Here is a 20861-nt window from a genome sequence, read left to right as displayed (position 1 = left end):
TGATATATAGAAAGTAAAAGCACTCATTGACAAATAATTGCCTGATCAGTGATATTTAATAAATAAAGTTATTTTATAGGTTGTATTTGTTCCTCGACAGCATTACAAATCATGGAGGGGCGATTTCCTTCGGCTCTTGTCTTCCCGTGACAGGAAATTTGAAGTCTATCTGATAGAGAAATTCTGGAAAAAGGCCTGCCTGCCTGCCTGCGGTCTAATAAACTACTAACAAGTTGCATGTTGACCACGAGAAATCAATGCAAGAGAAATGCGAGGGAGTGCCTTGAGGTCAAAGACTGAGGCCTAACTTTGGATTCATATTTTGGACCATTCAGATGATTCAATGAACTTGAGAAAAGCAATGTGCCCATAGTCAAACCGTCAAACCGAACCCTATCGTCTGGGCCTGGGCCCGCCAACCTTGCTAGGGTTGTGGGACCGACCTAGAAATGAAAGCACAGTACCACCGAGCTGTGTCGGGCCTGGTTTGTCAGGCTCCTTGCCTTGACTGTTTGGGCTAGGATAGCCCAATTAAGGGAGTAGAGTGAGATAGGGCTTGGGTTGGAGGGTTTATAACTGGGCTTTTAACCCAGGCAGTTTGAAAACGATGATTTTAATTCTCCTTGGCGAGGAAAAACAAATTAATCGAAACATTACCTTAGTTTTCAAAACCTGCCCGGCCTGGCACAGGTAAACCTAGATCGGAACCGGCCATGTTTTAAAAAAAATTTAGAAGGTAAAAATCTAGAGTAATTTAGAATAACTAGGTTGATTCGGTTAAAAATTTGGTTATAATTTATTAATTATTTAATTTTTAATAAAAAAAAAGTTAGTACGAGACAACTCAGTTACCCGGTTCTTAATCCGAGTCAACTACCAGGTCAGGTTTAAAAACTATGATTATTATTGTGATTTTATAATCTGGTTATTAATTATAAAAATTGAGGGAAAGAAATACTTTAACATGATAAAATCACTTAAAATTTGTTCAGAAAATTGAATTATATCATGATTTTTCTTGTCTGGTGTGGATTCTAAAAGGGTAGGATAGAGTTAGTGTATTTATTATCTTAGATTCCCGACATATTCTATAGTTTTGTGGCTGTTGAGAGTAGTGTTAAGATATATGATCCATTCGTTTTATAAAATAATTTTTAAATTTTTATGTGTTTATTTATTATTAAAAAAATTGATCAATAAAAATAACTATAAAAACTTAATCTGGTATTTAGAATTTTTTTTTATTTTAGACAAAAAAAAACTTTCTAGAAATTATAAAAATATTATATTATTGATTGATTATATTAAATTCTTTAAATTTTCTAATATTTTGTTTTTAATATATAACATTAACTAAATGCGAGCTCTTGGAATGACATGAGATCATTATTGCTCTATCAAAATTCAGGAGAAACCAAACAAATTTTTGAGGGGAAAAAAAGAACATAATTTGCGAAGAAAATTATAGCCACGTACATTTTGAGAGATTCAGATGAGATAAGGGCTCAAAAACTTGTTTCCACAAAAATTATATTTGCCATTTATCTCCAAAAAATATTTTCTTGAGTAATAAATCCACCCCACCCCTTCTTTGCTTCATGTAGTTGTGCAAGTACAGCGACACCAAAACAATTTTCTCACCTGCCAGTTTTGCAGAACACCTAGCTATGGAGTCGGTGGCTAACCAAAGGATTGCAAGGGTATCAGCTCATCTCCAACCTCCAAATTCCCAGGTCTTCGTTTTGCTTTATCTTTTGACTTGTTTTGCGTTTAATATATGTGTATACCCTTCTATGTGATTTTCAAGAAAGTTGGAACTTTTTCTTGAAAAAGATCTGTGGGTAATGTTTCAATAGATGGAGGAAAGCTGTGTTTTGAAGAGAACTGATTGCAGAGCAAAAGGAGGAGCGCCTGGGTTCAAAGTGGCTATCTTGGGTGCTGCTGGAGGGATTGGGCAACCTCTTGCAATGCTAATGAAGATGAATCCTTTGGTCTCAGTTCTTCACCTCTATGATGTTGTGAATGCTCCCGGGGTCACTGCTGATATTAGTCACATGGACACTGGTGCTGTGGTAATTTATGAGTCCATCATTAGCTATGTTTTTCTTTTTAATATCTTAAATATATGTGGTCATGTCCGATTGTAATGGAATGTAATCCTTTTATCTTGGAATTGTAATGTTCTTGGTTTGGAGCCAATCATGACTTGTTTTATGTTTTTATAACTGGCATTTTTTTAACTGTTTCTAATGTAATCCAATGGGTAAGAATCATTCATCCAAGTAACAGAAGTTTTATTCATGATTTCGAACTTTATCATGTAGTCTTGAAAGCATTTGATAGCTATGTTATACTATTTGGTTTTCTAGGTTCGGGGTTTCCTAGGGCAGCCACAGCTTGAGAGTGCTCTTACAGGGATGGACCTTGTGATCATACCTGCTGGTGTGCCAAGGAAGCCTGGAATGACTAGAGATGATCTTTTCAAAATCAATGCTGGGATCGTCAGAACTCTCTGCGAGGGAGTAGCAAAGTGCTGCCCCAATGCGATTGTCAACTTGATCAGCAATCCAGTTAATTCTACAGTTCCAATTGCAGCAGAGGTTTTCAAGAAAGCTGGAACTTATGATCCAAAGCGACTTCTAGGAGTTACAATGCTTGATGTTGTGAGAGCAAACACTTTCGTGGTATGTAATCAGCGAATTGGACTAGCTAATAATTTTCTGCCCTTGTAAATTGCTTACGCTCTGACATTTAAGGTAGCTAAAATCTGCCAGACCAAGTAGAATATTTCTTACTGGAACACCAAATGGAGCTTTTATGTTTGTTTGTTTTTTTTACTTTTATGAGCTTTCTACATTCTGCTCCCTGATTTCTTTGCAGGCAGAAGTTCTGGGACTTGATCCTAGGGAAGTTGATGTTCCAGTCGTTGGAGGCCATGCTGGAGTTACAATTTTGCCCCTTCTGTCGCAGGTAGTGTAGATTGTTATGAGAAAATGTCAACACCAATTTAGATGTTAAAAATCTGGCACATTATGAAGTGAATGCTTTTAATGCAATGACTTGATGCACTATTTGCAGGCTAAGCCCCCTTCCTCCTTCACCCCTGAAGAAACTGAATACCTGACAAAACGAATTCAAGATGGTGGAACAGAAGTTGTTCAGGTAATATTTTTATTTTTATATTTTTGGAGCACGTTGAGTTTCAACACTGGATGTAATTAGATCCTTCCAAGTGTTCTGTTGAGTGTCATCTGCTTGGGCAGAGAGAGAGAGAGAGAGAACCAGCCAGTGTTTAACATACAATATGTTACCACCTCTCTGGTAATTTTTCAGTGGTCTGATATATATTAGCATGCGTTATAACAGTTTGTTATTGTAAATCGAACATAAAATTCCAAGTGGACATGGACAAGGATGGTGGTATCTTCGATTGGACTGGCAAAAATTGATATTTTTATTGAAGAAAAGTTTTGCGAATTTCATCTACTGCATCTCTGTTGATCATAAAGTCCGAAGCTTCCAAACTTTTCCATTTAGTTCTTCTGTTAACCCTTAAACATTTTACAGTACATTCCTAGATGGAGCTCAATCTCACGGTTCCACACTATTTGAATTGTTTTTGCTCTAATCTTAGTTCAGAAAATAATTTTCACCTGTTATTGTAGAATTTTGATTGCTTGTATAGCACCGCATGTTTTTGTTATGATGTACGCTAAATCCTGATTGCGAGCTTCGATGGAAAGTGCCACGCTGCTACTACATGAATTCTTAATGCAATTGTTCTTAAGTTGATGGTTCCCAGCATATGAGCTCCTCAAACTGCTTCTACTAGTTGCCGTTTCCTTTCCTTTTGGATTTAGTAGATCGGTTAAACTACATTAAACAATGTTTTTTGTGCTTGGCAGGCAAAAGCTGGGGCTGGCTCTGCAACATTGTCAATGGTTAGCCAATCTATTCCTTCCTTTGTTCATTCTCCAACTTTGATTGCAAAAATGAATGATAAAACTTCAAACCTAATGGACGTGCTGGACCAAAATGAAGACAAGGTTACATAATTGTGCAGGCATATGCAGCTGTTAAATTTGCAGATGCCTGCCTCCGTGGCTTGAGGGGAGATGCTGGTGTTGTCGAATGTGCATTTATAGCTTCTGAGGTATTCTTTTGAAATCCTTCCTTTTGTCAGAGCCTTTAAACTTTCTATGTTAACCTTTTAATAATCAAGCACATTGATTATAATAGGTGACAGAACTTCCATTCTTTGCGACCAAGGTACGGCTTGGCCGTAGAGGAGCTGAGGAAGTCTATCAACTTGGTCCCCTAAACGAATATGAGAGGTATGAAGAAACATTTAATTACTCAACTGACTTTCCTTTGTTGGTAGAAAGAAATAAACAAAAAAATTGATCTTGTAATTATATTTAACAGGGTGGGATTGCAAAAGGCGAAAAAGGAGTTGGCGGAAAGCATTCAGAAGGGGATTTCCTTCATCAGGAAATAGTTTCAATTCAAGTGAAGCAAATTATGTAACGTTAACGAGTAGTTCCTTGTATCCGGACCAGTTTGAAATCATCTCTTATGATATTTGCCAATTTGAAACTCACCAAGAGATTGTCATTCTCGATCATCTTTTATGGCTTGAACTGATGTAATATCACCGGAGTATCAAGTATAATTTTCAGTATTTTTAAATTCTAAAATCGATCCTTTACTGTAGAAACACGCCATTCTCCCCACCCAAGGACGAAGTCGATCAATGAAATGCCCAGAGTAACATACCTTTCTCTCACTGGCTTACGAGTTACAACAAGTAGCCTTGTTTCCCCATATGGAACCTTCATAACCATTCCATAGATGTGGAATATTCGCTGCTCTAGTGGACGCCATCTTGATAATGCCCCCGCTGTAATGGATTTTGCAGGCTAAAGCTTGATCAGCCTGTTCTCTGTTGAGCTGATATATCACCAGCACTTTCAATTGATTTTACAACCCATATTTCCAGGGAGCTATTGGAATTTGGAAATAACCATGAATAAAAATTATGTGTAACGTGCAAGACCATAGCCCCTGAAAGAGTTCCAGGGGCGTGGCTTATACTACCGGGAAAAGGTTGATTACAACACATGATTAACAAGCAACACCACAAGATGAAGGCTCTCATATTATCACTCGTAGCACAAACAACAAGGACCTCTTCAGATCTTCGTTTACATCTTTTTACAATGTGCATCCCTACTATCTCATTGTGTATAACTGGAAAGGGGGGGAAATTTACAGTTTCTCCAGCAAATTTGCCAAAATTAAGTCCCCGGCCAATGGTTTAAGTGGTGAAAGGATTGGAAGGAGGGTGAACAGCAGGAGTTCTGGACATGCTCACATTTCCTGTAAGCAGATGAGGAGCCACGGTATCCTCTATAATCACAGGATTAACCTGCACCACTCTCTCTGGTACAACCTTTTGGCCATCAACCTTAGCCAATACCTCAAAATGCATCCTCACACTCTCAGGCTTCGTCCTCCACCAAGGAACAGCCTCCAAATCAAGTCCATCTCCTTCTTTCAACAACTTCTCAACACCAAAACCTATCTTAACAAATGTCTGAGCTGACACATCTGCCTTCAACAACTTGAAGTAACCTTTCTTATTAGCCCTGGACCCCAAAACTGAGGCAAGCAATTTCTCGAAACCAACCAAATTTGAGTTCGAGCCGTTCACAGAAACAAATGGCCACATTGTAGTGAAATGTTTAGGAGTAAGGACAGTTGTAGCACGTTCTGAATCAACAGCGGGGAGGGAATCAACAGGTTGGGATTTTGCAGGCAAGGATAGTTCCACAAGTCCAGGAGCAAGGCGCTTCAGCTTGAGCCTGTTATTGGAAGATTGTGATGATGGGGAAGGAGACGTGAGTGACGTGGGCCCAACAATGCGCAGGGAGAGGGGGGGAGCTTCTTCAGAGCGAGTGGCACGACGTAGCTGTTCAGCTAAGGCAAGAAGACCAGAAGCAAAACCAGATTGAGTTCGATTTAGAGGCAATGGAAGATCAAAAGGGTGACGCAGACTAACTGATCTCGCACCCTTCACCGTAACCACAGCGCCATCAGCTAAAATTACTTTTTTCAAAACACCAGCATCAACATCGTGCTGCAGATAAAGGAAATTAATTTTTTCAGCTTCTGAACTGAAATTCAAAACAATTTCTTAAGGAAAACTCGGGGTGAAAATATCGGGCAAATAAAATGACCCAAAATCATTGTAACAAAAACATGGCTAACCTAAAACAGGCCCTTCATAAACTCCTTTAAAAATAAATAAATAAATAAAAACTAACAAATTCTAGCTGTCGAAAATAGCCCGAATGAACTAGAATAAAATCGAAATCAATCACATACCGGCAATGAAATGCGCATATCTTTGGCATCCTGAATCCATATCTCCATGGGTCCAGCAAGCTGAAACGGAGCTAAAACAGGCGATCCATTGTCATCCTTTTTCTGCTCCACCAACCCGTTTTCATCACCGGGTCTAATCGGGTCTTCAACTCTAAAAATAGGTAAATCAACAAACTCCCACCGATTCACATCCTCCAATAACTTGAACGGAAACACCTTATTATCAACTTCCACATCAAATTCATATGCCACCGAATGGCCCACGAGTGCGTCTCTCAAATCAAAACCAGATATCTTGAATTCATCCGCTTGAAACCCTAAGCCCTTCACAATCGCTTCCTTCAAATCCTACAGCAGCAAAAATAAAAAATTGTCATTAGAATAAAGATATGGAAAGGTACAGTTAAAGAATTTTGCAATTTGTGAAGTTAACTACTTACGGAGATTGCTTTTGGATGGGGAGGGGAATTGATGTCCGGTGCGGAGAACAGAGCTGCCGTAAAGGACAGAGTTGTGAATATGAGGGAAATTAAGGTAAGGTAGCGGCATGATGATTTGATTGCCATTGATATCGGAACCGGAGGGGGTTAAAAGTAGAGGGGAGATCAATAGAACTGGTAAGTTGATGGTTCTGGAGCAGAAATTGATTTGGTTGTGAATTTCTTTATTATTATTGTGGGGCTTCTAAAGGGTGAAGGTTCTAGATTGGTGTCCGAAGATTTATGGAATGGTGACGTGGAAGGAATGGACCAATGCGAAGAAAGGAAATGATGTGGAGGTGAAAGATGATTGGTTTTGATTTGATGGTGTTCAGAGAGAGAGTTTGGGTATTGGCGGAAGGGTGGGGTGGCGTGGGGTCAGGAGATATTTCTGGCTGTTTCAACGCTGAATAATGTGTCGGTGGAAGTTGTAGAATTGACTTGTCGTTTGAACCTTCAATGTGTTAGACAGACGTCATAACCATCGAACCTGTTTTTAAAATAGAAAAATTACCCGGCATTTATATTTTATTCTATTGAATTTTGAAAAATTAATGTGTTAACACTTAATATATAATTATTTATAAGATTACTTATATTTTTCATTTAATAACAAAAATGCTTTTATATTAAATATTACACTCATCCTTTTCCCATCACTAGAATTCAAACACCCATCTCATTCATTTGCAAGAAAACACCGACCAAATAACCCAGAAGCATACCTATCTTCTTTGTAATTATAAACTTTACAGCTTGTTGTACCGGCACAACCGTTGGAACATGAGGAAAGGGATTAAAAATACACATAAATTCAGGCAATTGTCCTATGATTGATAATCTTTTATGGGATTTCTCTAATATTTCGGATCATTACAATTACAAAAGAAAAAAAAAACTAAAAAAGCTCAGTCATGTATTTTAGAGTGAGAGTGTTTTTACTGTGAATTGAAACAGTGTTTGTCGAGAAGAAATTATAATAAATTATGAGCGGTTTGTTTTTTGCTATTTTTTTATGGTATGTGTTGCATGCTGTGAATTGCTGAATTGTTTATTGTTAGTGGGTGTTTGGTGGGCTGTTATTGTCCTGATTTGTTCTGTTTGGAGGGGCTGGTAGTTAGATACATGTCTTACCTACTATATACCCAATTGCGTGGTTGTTCTTGGGAGAGTGTTGGTCAGGTGTAATTGGATGGGATTTTGGTTGATTTTGCACGGGATGACGATGGTTTTTTTGTTGTTTCTCTTCGTTCTGGATTTGTATAAGTACTCTGTCACTGCGCTGGGTTGTTTATTTTAATTATTTCTTTTGGATTTTGCTAGATTCAAGAGACCGTGGATGGATTTTGTGTCTGAGATTAATTGGGGCAGTCATGCTTTTTTTTTAAAACAAACTAATATTAAACACTCTAGGTTGCCAGACCCAACCAACATGGGTCTACCATGCTTGTCATATCCTACCAAGGTGGGCTTGACATGTTTGTCATTCCCAAGCTAACATGAATCAGTCATGTTTGTCAGGTCCAAGTGTCTGGCCTAACAGATCCGCAAGCGCCTCACCTGGTTATTTTTTATGTTTTTTTTAATTTGTTTTAGTTTTTAAGAAAATAATGTATTATTTAGGTATATTTTTTCAAATAAATTTTTTATTTATGTTTTAATTAGATTGTGATTATTTTAAAATGAAATTAAAATGAACTTTCAAGTATCATTATCATATTAATTAATATTGTTTATAAACCTATCCGTAGGAACGCAGGAACCATCTATGAGGACTACTGACTACAAGCTACCCATCTAACCACTCCAGACGAGCAAAGTTGTTTGCACAGGAGGGAATGGAAAATCATACACGGGGGCATAGCTTCCAAGATGATGGCAAATATGGGCTATCGTAAAGGGATGGGATTAGGTGCGTCGGGTCATGTAAAGGTCCTCCCACCAAAGCAACCACTTGATCATGGTCAGCTAAGAAGCAGAAAAGTAAAGGCTCAGAGGAGAAGAAAGTCGATAGGCGAGATTTGCTTGCTTCTGATATTGATGAGATTATGGAGTTGAGGATACGAGTGGAGAGGCTTAAAGAGAGGGCAAAAAGAAACAAAAAATAGAAGAAATGGCTCAAGTTTTGAGGCCATAATGCTATACATCGTTGTGCAGTTCAAACTAAAAAATTGAGCACCATCACAGCAACATCACCATATGCGATTTCCATTTAGAAAGTTTGGATTTAAAATTAAATAAATATAATCAAATATTATTTTTTCAAAAATTACTAAACATGTAGTTGTGAAAGCAAAACAAACTTATATTAAAATGTCATCCTTTCATTGTACCTTATACTTGCAGGTGAATATATCTCACTGTAAAGGGACCCCCCTTATGTTGTAGCATCACAATTAATGAGACAATATCGTGAGTTGATGCATGTGTCTCTTCCTGGTCTCCAACGCCAAATCAGCAAAGCTTCCGATACATGTGTCATACCACCATGTGGAAGGCGTTTAGATCTCCCAAACATTGCCTTATAAAGACCTTTTTGGTAGTCATCTGAATGGCGCGGGGGCCGCTCACACGCTGACAGGTTTTTGTTTTTAAATAATATTTAATATAGGATAATTACAAAAATACTCTTGAGAAACCATGAAATCTATATTAAAAAAAATCTAAAATAACAAAAATACTATTATGAGAGATTTATATGGTTTTTGTCTTAAATGACATCAGAGTAATCTCACTATTCTGAAAATAATAAAAGGACAAAAATACCTCTAAGGCAAAAGCATGCAAGCTTATTATTCCAAAGCCAAAGTAGTAATTTAACTATGTATAACAAAGGGAAATGACAAAATATAACCCTGTATAATATATTAAACATAATTAGGTTATGATAAAAAGATAATCTTACCCTAGGATTTAGTGCAGTATCTTTTGTTTTCAAGGGCAAGTTGTAATTATACTATTATAATGGATAGTAATATGTATCTTGATGCACAGTAACTTCATTAGGGGATTTAGGTTTTTTGTGATACAGGCGACATCAATAGATAATTCCTAGGAAGCAACATGTATAGTGAGGGATGGTTGGGTTGGATTTCTTGATATTTATATTCTATTTATTATTTATAGAGTAATAAATTTAAATATTTATAAACTATTCATCGCGGGGGTTAAAATCAGCAGTCAACAACCAGTCAGTTCTTATCCTAGGCGTTAATTTAATTGCTTGGATTCTTTGGGTTTGCATCAATTTATTTTATTTGGGCTCGAATCTTATGGCTTCAAAATTCTATGGATTTGTATGAATTGCAAATGGATCAGAGTAATCCGTTACTTTTTCTTTCCTCTGTTGCATCAATTTGATTTGGGCTCGAATCTCACTCTTATTTATTTGATTGATTTTGTTTCATATTTTTTGTGATTTTTTTTGCTAACAGAGTCGCGTTTTAATGGAAATAAGAGGATGAAACAGAGGAAAGAAAAGGTAACGGATTACTCTGATCCATTTGCAATCCATACAAATCCATAAGATTTTGAAGCCAGAAGATTCACAACAACCATCAGCTTCCCTCCCGACAAAACTAATTGCTACGCCATGGCAGCTTTCGAGCAAAGCTCCAATGTCCCATGCAACTTCAGCTGACTTCCCAGCCTAGATCGCTATCGTCACTATGCGCACCCTGCTGCCTAGCTTAATAATACATCGTGCCTCTGAAACTATGGCCATAACACTAACAGTGCTGTTCACATGGCCATACTGTCGTGGTATGAGAAGATAATGAAAGCACAATATCATAACAATTAAGCAGCTCTATCGATGAAACCTGTATTTCTGTCCTTCTACTCGACTGCATCCACCGTATGTCATATCTAGAGAACCAAAGACAATTACTCAAATTTATGTGGGAAAAATACAGGCACCAGATGGACAATACTGCTCTGCCATTAATTACGTATGAGTAGTTCAGTCAATGCTAAGAAATGATGACATTATTTGAACATCAAATATATTAAAATACAAATGGTTTTTCTCTATGTGAAAATAGCTTCTTTCCTTGGAGATGCTCTTATTAGTTATGAGAACGTACGAATACCATCAAAAGATAGAATATCAGAAGTGAATGTTGATACTTGATGGATAAGAAGCAACTCATGCAGGTCACAGGTGCCGCATGCTTGAACCAGAAACATCAAGGTTTTGCTAATGTCATTTTAAGTGTAGATGATGTCTGACAGCCGAGCCAAGGTACCGTAGGATAGGAGATTTTCGTATCTTCAACCACGACAATTCAGTGGACAAATTTTAATGGGCTTTCCATTAGCGAACACAAACTATAGCTTCTCTGTTACAGATTTATAGGTAGATAACAGGAACCACAGTGAAAGCCCAACAGGAAAGAAGAGAAAAAAAAACCGGCAGCAGCTTTGGTTGTAAATTGATTTCTGATTTAGGAATTCTCCCATGGAACATGCATTCTGAGAAAGTCGAGGACCACCCATTTCTAGTGCCTTTTCTTGGAAGAAACTGTTTGACTGTAAGAAAAAAATGATACTGCAATGAAAGGAAGGGATTGTTGGTAGGGAAAGAGGATTTAGCTTCCTTCTTTTCGATTTATCCACTAGTAGTAATCTGCTTCATAAAATACTCTAAAATAGAAAGAAAAAAACAATAATATAGATTTTAGCTGCTGTGGCATCCGCCCTATAACCATACATAAATAAATGCTTTTGCTTTGTTTTGCTTGCTGTTGTTTATCTATGGGATCAGTCGCAGTGCGTAGAAGATATATAGAGAGAGAAGAAGGCGAAACCAAAAGTAAAAAACCACGTCTCCTTTCTCTTCCGTTGCGTTTTTCTCATATCAGTGAATGCTGTTCATATCTCGGTGATGGATGATATATTTGTTTGTATAGCATTATTTGTAACTTCTATAAATTTTTTAACCAGTGCTTGATTACTGGGTCTCACACCACATATCAAATGAATTTTTAGGAAATGCAACCGGTAAGAATATTATTTCTTCAAAAAAGTAAAAGAAAGCTTAATTAACTAGGTTTGTATGGGTGCTCTGTATTGGGATGATGCTTTTGAAACCTATTTTTATTTAATTATACAATATTCAGAGTGAATATTTTTCATAATTAATTAAAATGACTTAATTTATAGAAAAATTATATTTGCAAGAATTCAAATGATTTAAATCAATGAAAAGAATAATTTTCTTTGGTGAAAACCCCCGTTCGTTAATCAAGTTTTTTCCTATTGAAAACATTTTTTTTCATTATAATAATTTTTTAAAATAAAAACTTAGCGTTATATGAAAAGTAAATATCAACTGAAAAACCAGAAACCAAAAAATTATGACATGATAATTCTGACTCGAAAATATAAAAAACAACAAAAATGATTAATTTAAAAAAAATATTAAAAATAAAAAAATACATATACATATTATATTCATATAAGAAATTTATAAATTAATTGACACTATTATCCAAAAAATATCAAATTTTATTTGAAAAGCAAGGCATAATTGGTCAATTTATAAATTTTATTGTAACAATCTTAATTAAAAATATTTTATTATACAATAAAATGAATAAATAAATAAGTGATGGGCTAGGCATTTTAGGGCACCTGATCTTCATAAACAGAAATCCATGTGTTTGGGTCCGTTTGGCATTGCGTTGGTAATTATGTTTCATCAAATTTTGAAGTTTTTTTTGTTAAAATTAAGTGCGGTTTGTACTTTTTGGATCGTTTTGATGTGCTGATATCAAAAATAATTTTTTAAAAATAAAAAAACATCATTGGCATGTATTTCGGCACGAAAAGCTATTTGAAAAGCACCCACAACCACACTCCCTAACAAACCAATTTTTTTATAAACCAAGTTTAGCCACACATTGTTTATTTTAATATATATATATATATATATATATATGAGGCAACAACACGTCATTGCCAGGTTCAATTTTGCAGCCATCAAACTTGTCTACCGGAAAATCAGGATCCAATATATTACGAAAAAAAAAACCTAAATTTTAACCATCTTTTCATCCAAAAACATGAAAAAAAAAAACATTATTTGAACCTTTAAAACTTCATTTATAACACTATAAAAATTAATTGAAAACGAACTCAAGATTAAAAACCCTTTTTATGCCCAATCTACTATTTTTCAACGTTAAGAGGGGGGGGGGGGACCACCTTTAATAAGTTACTCTCTTAAAACTAAATATATAAACACTAAAATTAAAATTATTGACCAAAAACTTTCTCTTTCCTTGATTTTTTTTTTCCAACTTTCTCTTTCTTCTCTAAACTTTCAAGGGCTAAAATGTAATAATAATGAAGTTCAAGAATAAAATGTAATAACCTACAAGAACATGGACTGAAAAGATAAAAAAATGAAATTACAAGGATTGAATGGAACTTTACCGTGTGAATTATTGAATGGGACATTATTTTTTACTTTATGTCAATTTTGATCCACAATCTGTAAATTTAATTTTTTTTAAAGAAGACAAAATTGTATTTTATAAAATTGGTTGTCAATTCAAAACCAAAACATTTAAATACACATCAATGAAGTGAAAGAAGAGAGAAAAAATATATTCAAGCTTGTAAAAAGATGAAAACTCAATTTTAAAAGATGTAATTGAAAAGGAATAAAGTGTAAGAGTCTCGACAGTTCTAATTAATGTTCGGTCTTAATAGAGTATTGATCAAGAGTATTCAAAAATAATACTTTGATGTAATATGAATCATATGATTATAACAACTTTATAATTATTTTTGCAAGGTATTTTTGTTGTATGAATTTTATATTTACTCTAAATTCATTAATCAAATATTTAATTAGTATTAAAAATAAATAAATTTTTATTAATGAATTATACACACACACATACATACATGAACAAAATCAATACAACATGTATAATCAATTTATCAACTCACGTACACCACTACGTCCACAATCAAAGGAGTATGGTATCGTTAATTAATTCTGAAGAGTAACTTAACTGGTCAGGTCTTGGGTTTGCTCTTTAATGGTCACGAGTTTGAGTCCTCCCAGAATCACTGAAGGTTTACATGGTCGTTAACTTCAAGACTTGTGTGGTTAATTGAGGTTTGCGTAAGCTAACTAAACACATAGATTAATAATATATATAAAAAAGTATTGCATCACGTGCATACGTTCGGTCAAACATTCTAGAACGCCTCCTAATAGTCGGTGCCAATATTTGCTACCAACTTAGCATGGCTGCATTCAATCTCTTGTTACCCAATTTTCCAGCGCGTAACAGTTGGAGGATCACATGCAATCCTCGCTTCCAACAACTACGGCATGTAGAATACAACTGATTAATCATGGCGGTAATGGACGGAAAGGAACAAGGAATTCCAGAGGGATTTTTGTCACTGTGTATATCAAAGTCTAGTACTGGGCTCTTACAACTTGGTCAAAAAAACAAAAACCTCTTCCATGTATCATTGTTTCAAGAGATCAACGTGATCAGAAAGATATGGTTAGGTAAGAAAACAAGTTGTTCTTTTTTTTTTTTGGAACTACCAATGACTATTCACGAGAATATATGTTAACGATGAAATAGTAGCCAGAATTGAGTATCCATGTGAAAATTTGCTATAACAAAAATTGAATATCTAAGTGAAAACCTGCTGGCTGCTGGGTTGGGTTCAGCAAGTCAACTTGTTGGTCTAGTTTGTCTTTACTCAACGCACGAAATGTATCAAAATAAAAAATTTTAATTTTTAAAAATTATTTTTGATATCAGTATATTAAAAAGATAAAAAGATAAAAATAAAAATTAATTTTAAATAAAAAAATCAAAATCTATCCTGCCCACAGTAGCGAAAGCGGTTCCAAAATGCTGAAATATGAAACAGATTAATGATCCCAAGATTCCAGGACATTGGTTGATTTTTTTATTTGGTACACCCACTTGTGCTTCATATGTTTTTCATTCATTATATATCGTTTTTATAGAATGATGGATTTTCCCTCTGGGGAAATATATAGCATCTATTATTTAATTAAACTTGATGATTGAGAAAGATGGTGGGTTCTTACTGATTATAATAATTGAATCACAAATTTCAACTAATCAATCACATCCTTACGGCCATTACGTTAGCTTTTCTTTAATCATTTTTAGAACTCGTATTTCCTCAGTACGATCCTGAGAACAGAATGACTTGAACATCGAGCAACTTGCAGCTAATAAACCACTCGTGTATCTCCGAGAGATCTCATACTGAGTTTTCAACCCTTAAGTTATATTATCCAATATCAAAATGATTTGAAAATATTAAAAAAAATATATAATCTCAGTTTAAACTGCACTCCACACAGGGCGCTGAAGCAATCAGCAAGACATCATATATAGTTTAAAATAGCAGATAAATATGTGGGAGAAAATGGGCATTAATAATTTGAAATAAGTAGCTAACTATACAACATTGCTTTCAGTTAAAGATCGAACGCCTTTCTCAGAGGAAACTCTCCTCGAGTAAATTTTCAAAGCCTATTTGTAGCATAGCCTTGCTTCCTTGACAAATCACGAAGAAAAGTTGAAGTGATGCAAAAGTCCCATTGGTTTAGTGAATTGCCCTGGACTCTGGTTTGATACCAGTGGCTAGTGATAAGAAAGGACTCTTTGTCTTTTCTTCATCTGTATTCTTGGTTATCAATTGAACGCCATGTACAGCATCAGATATCAAAGGATAATCCATTGAATGTGACGGTAAGGCCATGATATTTATTGTATAGGTTTGTCATTTCTGGAATATAATTTTCCAAGCTATTTTCTGCGTTTTGATATCTACCTGTACAGCTTGAATTTTCATTTTCTTCGCTTTTGATTTTTATTGGGAATTAACAATTAGTTTTCTGGTTATCTTCGATGAGAGAGAGAGAGAGATGAATGTCATAGCAAGATCACGATCTTTTGTGGGGACTGAGGCTACAATGGTTCCTTTCAATAATTCAAGTAATATTAAATTAGTCGGAAAGAAGTCTTGGACGACAAGTCGACAACCATATCAATTTTATTACTGTCTCTGACTATGATACAAAAACTTTTGCGGACCGTCAATTCTTGAAGGAACGCTTGTGAATTTTTTTTAAAAGAAAAACTTGATTTTTTTATTTTAAATTATATTTTTAGATGAAAATATAAAAAATGAATTTTAAAAAATAAAAAATAATAATATTTTAATATATTTTTAAATAAAAATTACCTTAAAATACACCCGCTGTAACAATAACAAAAGAGCTCAAAGTAATCATTAAATACCGAAATAGCTCCTTTTTTTTTTTTTTTTTAGCTCTCCATCAATCATGTACCAAATAGCCATTTAGCTAATACATTGGCTCATGCTATGCCATGGTGCCATCAAAAAGTTTTTAAAGCGTGAAAAAAATTGAAGTATTAGTGATGTGTCTTCTAAAACAAATATTTTTTAATCATGAATTAAATGATTTTTTTTATCTAATATTAAGATGAAAAAACATTTGATTTATCTAAATTAACATATATTGACCTATAAAATTGACGAGAATAATTTTGAAAAAAACAAGTTGAAAAGCTCAATTATGGATTAACTCAAAGTTAAGGGACAAAAGGGTAAAAAAATAGCATTTACTTTTTGAAAAAAAATAAATGAACTCGAATCAACAAAGTAAAACTTGCAAAGTAAGTCATGCACGTCATCATATTCAATAATGTTTTTATTTTGAAGATTATTTTTTATTTAATTATATGATAATAAATTGCATGATTATCTTCTATATTTATTTACTTTAGAAGTAAAAAAAAAAATGATAGGAATATAGTGCTTAGATTGTAAAAATACATCATTGATAACAAATGATGAAATTATATTTTTTTTTTTAAAAAAAAGAAGAGACAGTAAAAGCACTAAAATAAAAAAACAAATAATAATCTGGATGCTGCGAATTAAACCAAGAGAAGTCCAGGTGCGTGGGCCTAGGCATTTTTAAAAACAAAACAACCTAGACGTATGAGCCTATCTTTAATTTGTTTTTATTTTTTAAAAGGGATGGACGTTCTTACACTCTATTTTTCTACAAAAAAAAAGAAGAAGTAAACAACACGTCATCTGCCTTTATAGAATCCAACAACTAGAGGTTGTTGGAAAAACAGGACTTTGGTTTGTTTACTTAAAAACTCACTTTGACTTCAAATACCTTGATAAACCTATTAATGGACTAAAAAAACAACTCAAAAAACCAAAATCAACGCAACCCAAAAACTTTCTCGCGGCTAGATCTGCCTCCTCGGGCAAGAAGAAGGAAAACAACACATAAGTAAAACTGTCCTAATAAATAAAACTCATTGACACCAATTTCAATTTTTTTGGTGACTGGAATCGTCGTCAACGATAACTTTTTCTCTCTAAACCAGAATTTGACATAGGCTCTTTATCCTCTAACAAAAAAAAAAAAACTGGAAATATATGGAAAATTAACTCATATATCAAAATCTATAACCCTAAAAAGACGGGGGATAAAAATATTTTTTATGTGAAATTAGATGCCACTATCTATTTTAAATGATTTTTTTATTTTGGTTAAAAAAGTACTGACTTTCAATTCAATCTTTTCTTATAAAAAAAAAAATATAATTAGTTGCTAATTTAGGTTTTAAAAAAACTAAATTGTGCAAAAGAACCATTCAAGAATCAAATATTAAAATTTTAAAAATTTTAATATTATAATTTACAGTAATTTACAAGAGAATGAACGGTGTTGGCAGTCCCCTCACGAATTAGTTTATGTCAGTAATAATAATTAGTTAAACTTTCACGATCCTGGAAAACTTAACAGTCTGAGTCCTCTGGGAGCCATATCTCAATTCCAACTCATCCCTAACCTATCTACTAGGCTAGGCAGCAACTAGGCAAAAATGTCTAGTATTTAATCCCGTGATATTAGAATACTATTTCAATTTTTTCATATGATTCTGACTTTTTTAAAAACTTATATATATATATATATATATATATTAATGTCCTAGGTGGGGCATTCTATAATCATGGATTCATGATTGATGCACTTTTTTGGAGCGTCAATTGAGCCTAAAAATAAGTTAAATATTGGACTATCTTTTCTATACATAGTTTCTTGAGCTTTTAATATAATCTTCTAAAATCTCAAGTATAGATGGACTGTTACTGTGTTTGTGTGCGGTTCCGTCTTGCAACTAGATTTGAATGGGATATTCTCCTTCTTGTCCCGCGAAGGATTCATTTGAAAGTGAGCGTGGTAGCTTTATTTTAGTGTTTTATTTTTATGTTATTGATTTTTCAATGTTAAAAATAAATGAAAATTATTAAAAATATTATTTTAATATATTTTTAAATAAAAAACACTATATACACCAACCAGCACTGAATTCCCAACTCACCAATCCAGCAACATGGTGGTGGGCAACATTTTCGTTTCCATAAGCCATTCCCAGCATTCAAGTAAATCTAGGGACAAGATTCCCAGTGTGTGTGTGATAATCATGCATGTTCATTGGTGGATGGAAGTTACTATAATAAATTATCCCACTGGTCTGAACCAAACTGTTACAAATCATTATTAGAGCATTACAGAGAAGAAGAAAAGAAGGCCACAGACGGCCTCTTCAAACACTGATCAAACAAAATTACAACAATACAAGGCCTTTTGTCTACACCTAAAAAACCATCTTCCCTAGATAACCATCTCAGGTAAGAAAGGGACTTAACATGTTCAGTTGAATAATCAACCTCCCACTAAAAAAGCCTAAACAAGCTGTGAGATCACTCTTTTGAAACAGATGGGTCTTGGACATGGCTAAGAATTTGACCATGCAAAAACTGATTAGGAAAAAAAAACCCTCCTGCAAAATGAACCTCACAGCAAACAAGCTTATAGGTAAGGATCAAAAGTGGTGGAGCATTACAGGCCTTGTCTACTTTTAGAAGGATAGCTTTGAGCTGTATATGTATAGATATATATATGCTGATTATTTATGGTGTCTTCTAAGTTTCCATCAGCATCAGAGAAACTGATTAGACCATCATACTAACTGAGCTTGGAGCAGCTTCTTTTTCACATGAAGAACTCGAAAGCTGAGCGTAAAGTCTTCACTAGATCCTTCAATGACATGTTGAAGTCGATATCCATCTGCAAGAAGTGGATATACAAGTCCTTTATTAGTATTCGAAATTAAAGGGAGAAGACACGTACATGCACATGTTAAACTAGATGTTTGAAAGAACTGGTTGAGGACAGAACTTACCTGTGCAATAAAAGTAACATGAAGAGCAGATGTCCCAAATGCGAGAACACTGCTATTGATTACTGATAGGTGGAGTTTCTCAATTTCAGCCACTGTTTTCTCCAAAACTCCTTTCCTTTTCTCACAATGGATTCTTATGAGGACATGTTTGTCACAGAATCTTGCTTCAATTTCTGGCAAAGTTTCATGAATAGGGCCTTTGGACTCGTCTGAGGAAGCGTTGACATCACCCTCATCGACATAGATATGAGATTTCTTCACAATGACCACTGATTCCATGGTTTTCCTTTTTGTTTGTTCCTCAAGTGTCTTAACTTTCTCTTGCAGTTGTTTCAAGTACTTGATAGCATCTCCTAAAACAGAAGCTTTGTCCATCTAAAACACGACATGCTCACATATATAAGATATCCCAGATGCCATGATTGGAAATGAAAAGCTATCAGGAATGATAATAAAGAATAATCTGGATTAAGCTTGATACCTTCTTCAGGCCAGGAACTACAGCAGATAGAGCTATGAATCGTTGACTAAGCTTCTCTCGCCGCTTCCTTTCTGCAATAATGTGATCTTGACTTTGAGAAAGTCTAGGAGTGTTTGTGCTAATCCTCTCAGGTCCTTGGCAACCCTTGATTACATAGTTTTGGCTCCCAAAGATATCTTGGGAAACTACCATGTCAGAAGGGAAGTTATTGATGCTTTTGGAACATACTGCCTCCTCTTTAGGCTTCACCAATCCCATTTGATTTGCGTGGTTGGGATTGACAAATGAAAGAAAGTTAGGAGAAAAGGCAGATTGGGGGTCTGACAAATGAAAAGTTTTCATTTGTTTTGTTGGTCTGACATTAATGCTTGTAGGAGTACTATCCATGGAGGTTTTGAGGTTGAAATTCTGGTTAGAGAAAGGATGGTGTACGTTCTCTCCAAATGCAGCAGCAGCTAATGGTAGTAAGCTGATATCATCAAGGGAGTTCATGTACCACTGGTTGGTGAAGCCTGGATCCTCCATTCCCTGTGCATCAGTAATATTTGCATTTCAGTATCTGACAAATCCTGAATTACTAACAAAAAGCTTCCAAATTCCTATATCTGATAATTAAAGTGCAATAATTATCACAAGTGCTCTTACTAGTTCATATAAAGCTGTAATTGATGAAGTCTCCATGCCAGAAGCTCCTTTCTGATGATGAGTAAAAGAATGGAAGAGAATTAATAAGAGCTTACCAAGCTTTCTATGTCAAACTTCCACTAAAGCAGGAGAGTCCCCTGCCCTCACAATTCAACTTTTATAACTTCTCCACCTCTTGTAATAACAGATGTGATTTTGATGACCATAGGCTGTATTAATTTAATATTCCGATGGCAAATTGGAATATTTTAACTTAGTGGGCCGTTTTTGCTGGCAGGCCAATTAACTTATAACAATTAACAAATCATTTTTTGTTGTTTTGCAGACTTTACGGGATAGATTACCAGCTAGCCGTTGAAAATTTACATTCAAGGTTTGCTGATAAGAAACCGTTGATCTTTAAGGATGTGGCCCCACACTATGTCTATCAAATTAGCAAGGTCCAAATTGATTTTTATTTATTTATTTATTTCTTATAAAGCCCACGTTAATTTTGTTGCATTTCATACAGCCAATTTATTTTAATGCAATTAAACCTTAGTGATTGTACGT

At 34.7% G+C, this 20861-nt stretch overlaps 3 protein-coding genes across 4 annotated transcripts; 1 reads left to right on the top strand and 2 right to left on the bottom strand.

Annotated features, from left to right (window-relative positions):
• The first annotated feature begins 1392 nt into the window (after positions 1 to 1392).
• Positions 1393 to 4600, top strand: LOC7469671 (malate dehydrogenase, glyoxysomal). Its single transcript, XM_002313169.3, has 9 exons — positions 1393 to 1733; positions 1857 to 2072; positions 2370 to 2684; positions 2881 to 2970; positions 3079 to 3162; positions 3906 to 3941; positions 4064 to 4153; positions 4240 to 4334; positions 4426 to 4600. The coding sequence occupies exons 1-9, from the start codon at positions 1668 to 1670 to the stop codon at positions 4496 to 4498; spliced, it is 1065 nt and encodes a 354-aa protein (XP_002313205.1). The 5' UTR covers positions 1393 to 1667; the 3' UTR covers positions 4499 to 4600.
• A 524-nt stretch (positions 4601 to 5124) lies between these two features.
• On the bottom strand, positions 5125 to 7054 carry LOC7478767 (uncharacterized). The gene is made up of 3 exons (XM_002313910.4): positions 6828 to 7054; positions 6388 to 6735; positions 5125 to 6139 (listed from the first exon to the last, which is right to left on the bottom strand). Exons 1-3 carry the CDS (start codon positions 6951 to 6953, stop codon positions 5318 to 5320), a joined length of 1296 nt encoding a protein of 431 aa, XP_002313946.3. The 5' UTR covers positions 6954 to 7054; the 3' UTR covers positions 5125 to 5317.
• An 11382-nt stretch (positions 7055 to 18436) lies between these two features.
• On the bottom strand, positions 18437 to 20532 carry LOC7469672 (transcription factor bHLH18). 2 transcript variants are annotated; one of them, XM_024608340.2, is made up of 4 exons: positions 20405 to 20532; positions 19665 to 20192; positions 19184 to 19558; positions 18437 to 19068 (listed from the first exon to the last, which is right to left on the bottom strand). In XM_024608340.2, the coding sequence occupies exons 2-4, from the start codon at positions 20187 to 20189 to the stop codon at positions 18994 to 18996; spliced, it is 975 nt and encodes a 324-aa protein (XP_024464108.1). In that variant the 5' UTR covers positions 20190 to 20192; positions 20405 to 20532; the 3' UTR covers positions 18437 to 18993. The 2 variants fall into 2 exon arrangements, with proteins under 2 accessions (XP_024464108.1, XP_002313947.2); XM_002313911.4 differs by having other exon boundaries at positions 20310 to 20499.
• Positions 20533 to 20861: the final 329 nt, after the last annotated feature.

The sequence above is a fragment of the Populus trichocarpa genome, chromosome 9 (assembly GCF_000002775.5).
Source record: "Populus trichocarpa isolate Nisqually-1 chromosome 9, P.trichocarpa_v4.1, whole genome shotgun sequence".
Lineage (NCBI taxonomy): Eukaryota > Viridiplantae > Streptophyta > Magnoliopsida > Malpighiales > Salicaceae > Populus > Populus trichocarpa.
The sequence above is the reverse complement of the archived record's forward strand: the minus strand, read 5'-3'. Positions and strand labels throughout refer to the sequence as shown.

What these genes read in the sequence shown, in the direction of transcription:
- LOC7469671 (XM_002313169.3), top strand. Translation starts at nt 1,668, where the DNA reads ATGGAGTCGGTGGCTAACCAAAGGATTGCAAGGGTATCAGCTCATCTC. An exon ending in GCTCTGCAACATTGTCAATG is followed by an intron (nt 3,942 to 4,063) that starts GTTAGCCAATCT and finishes ATAATTGTGCAG; the next exon opens with GCATATGCAGCTGTTAAATT. An exon ending in CCCCTAAACGAATATGAGAG is followed by an intron (nt 4,335 to 4,425) that starts GTATGAAGAAAC and finishes TATATTTAACAG; the next exon opens with GGTGGGATTGCAAAAGGCGA.
- LOC7478767 (XM_002313910.4), bottom strand. Translation starts at nt 6,953, where the DNA reads ATGGCAATCAAATCATCATGCCGCTACCTTACCTTAATTTCCCTCATA. An exon ending in CCCATCCAAAAGCAATCTCC is followed by an intron (nt 6,736 to 6,827) that starts GTAAGTAGTTAA and finishes TTGCTGCTGTAG; the next exon opens with GATTTGAAGGAAGCGATTGT. An exon ending in ATATGCGCATTTCATTGCCG is followed by an intron (nt 6,140 to 6,387) that starts GTATGTGATTGA and finishes CTTTATCTGCAG; the next exon opens with CACGATGTTGATGCTGGTGT.
- LOC7469672 (XM_002313911.4), bottom strand. Translation starts at nt 20,345, where the DNA reads ATGGAGACTTCATCAATTACAGCTTTATATGAACTA. An exon ending in TAGTTCCTGGCCTGAAGAAG is followed by an intron (nt 19,559 to 19,664) that starts GTATCAAGCTTA and finishes GTCGTGTTTTAG; the next exon opens with ATGGACAAAGCTTCTGTTTT. An exon ending in ATGTTACTTTTATTGCACAG is followed by an intron (nt 19,069 to 19,183) that starts GTAAGTTCTGTC and finishes CACTTCTTGCAG; the next exon opens with ATGGATATCGACTTCAACAT.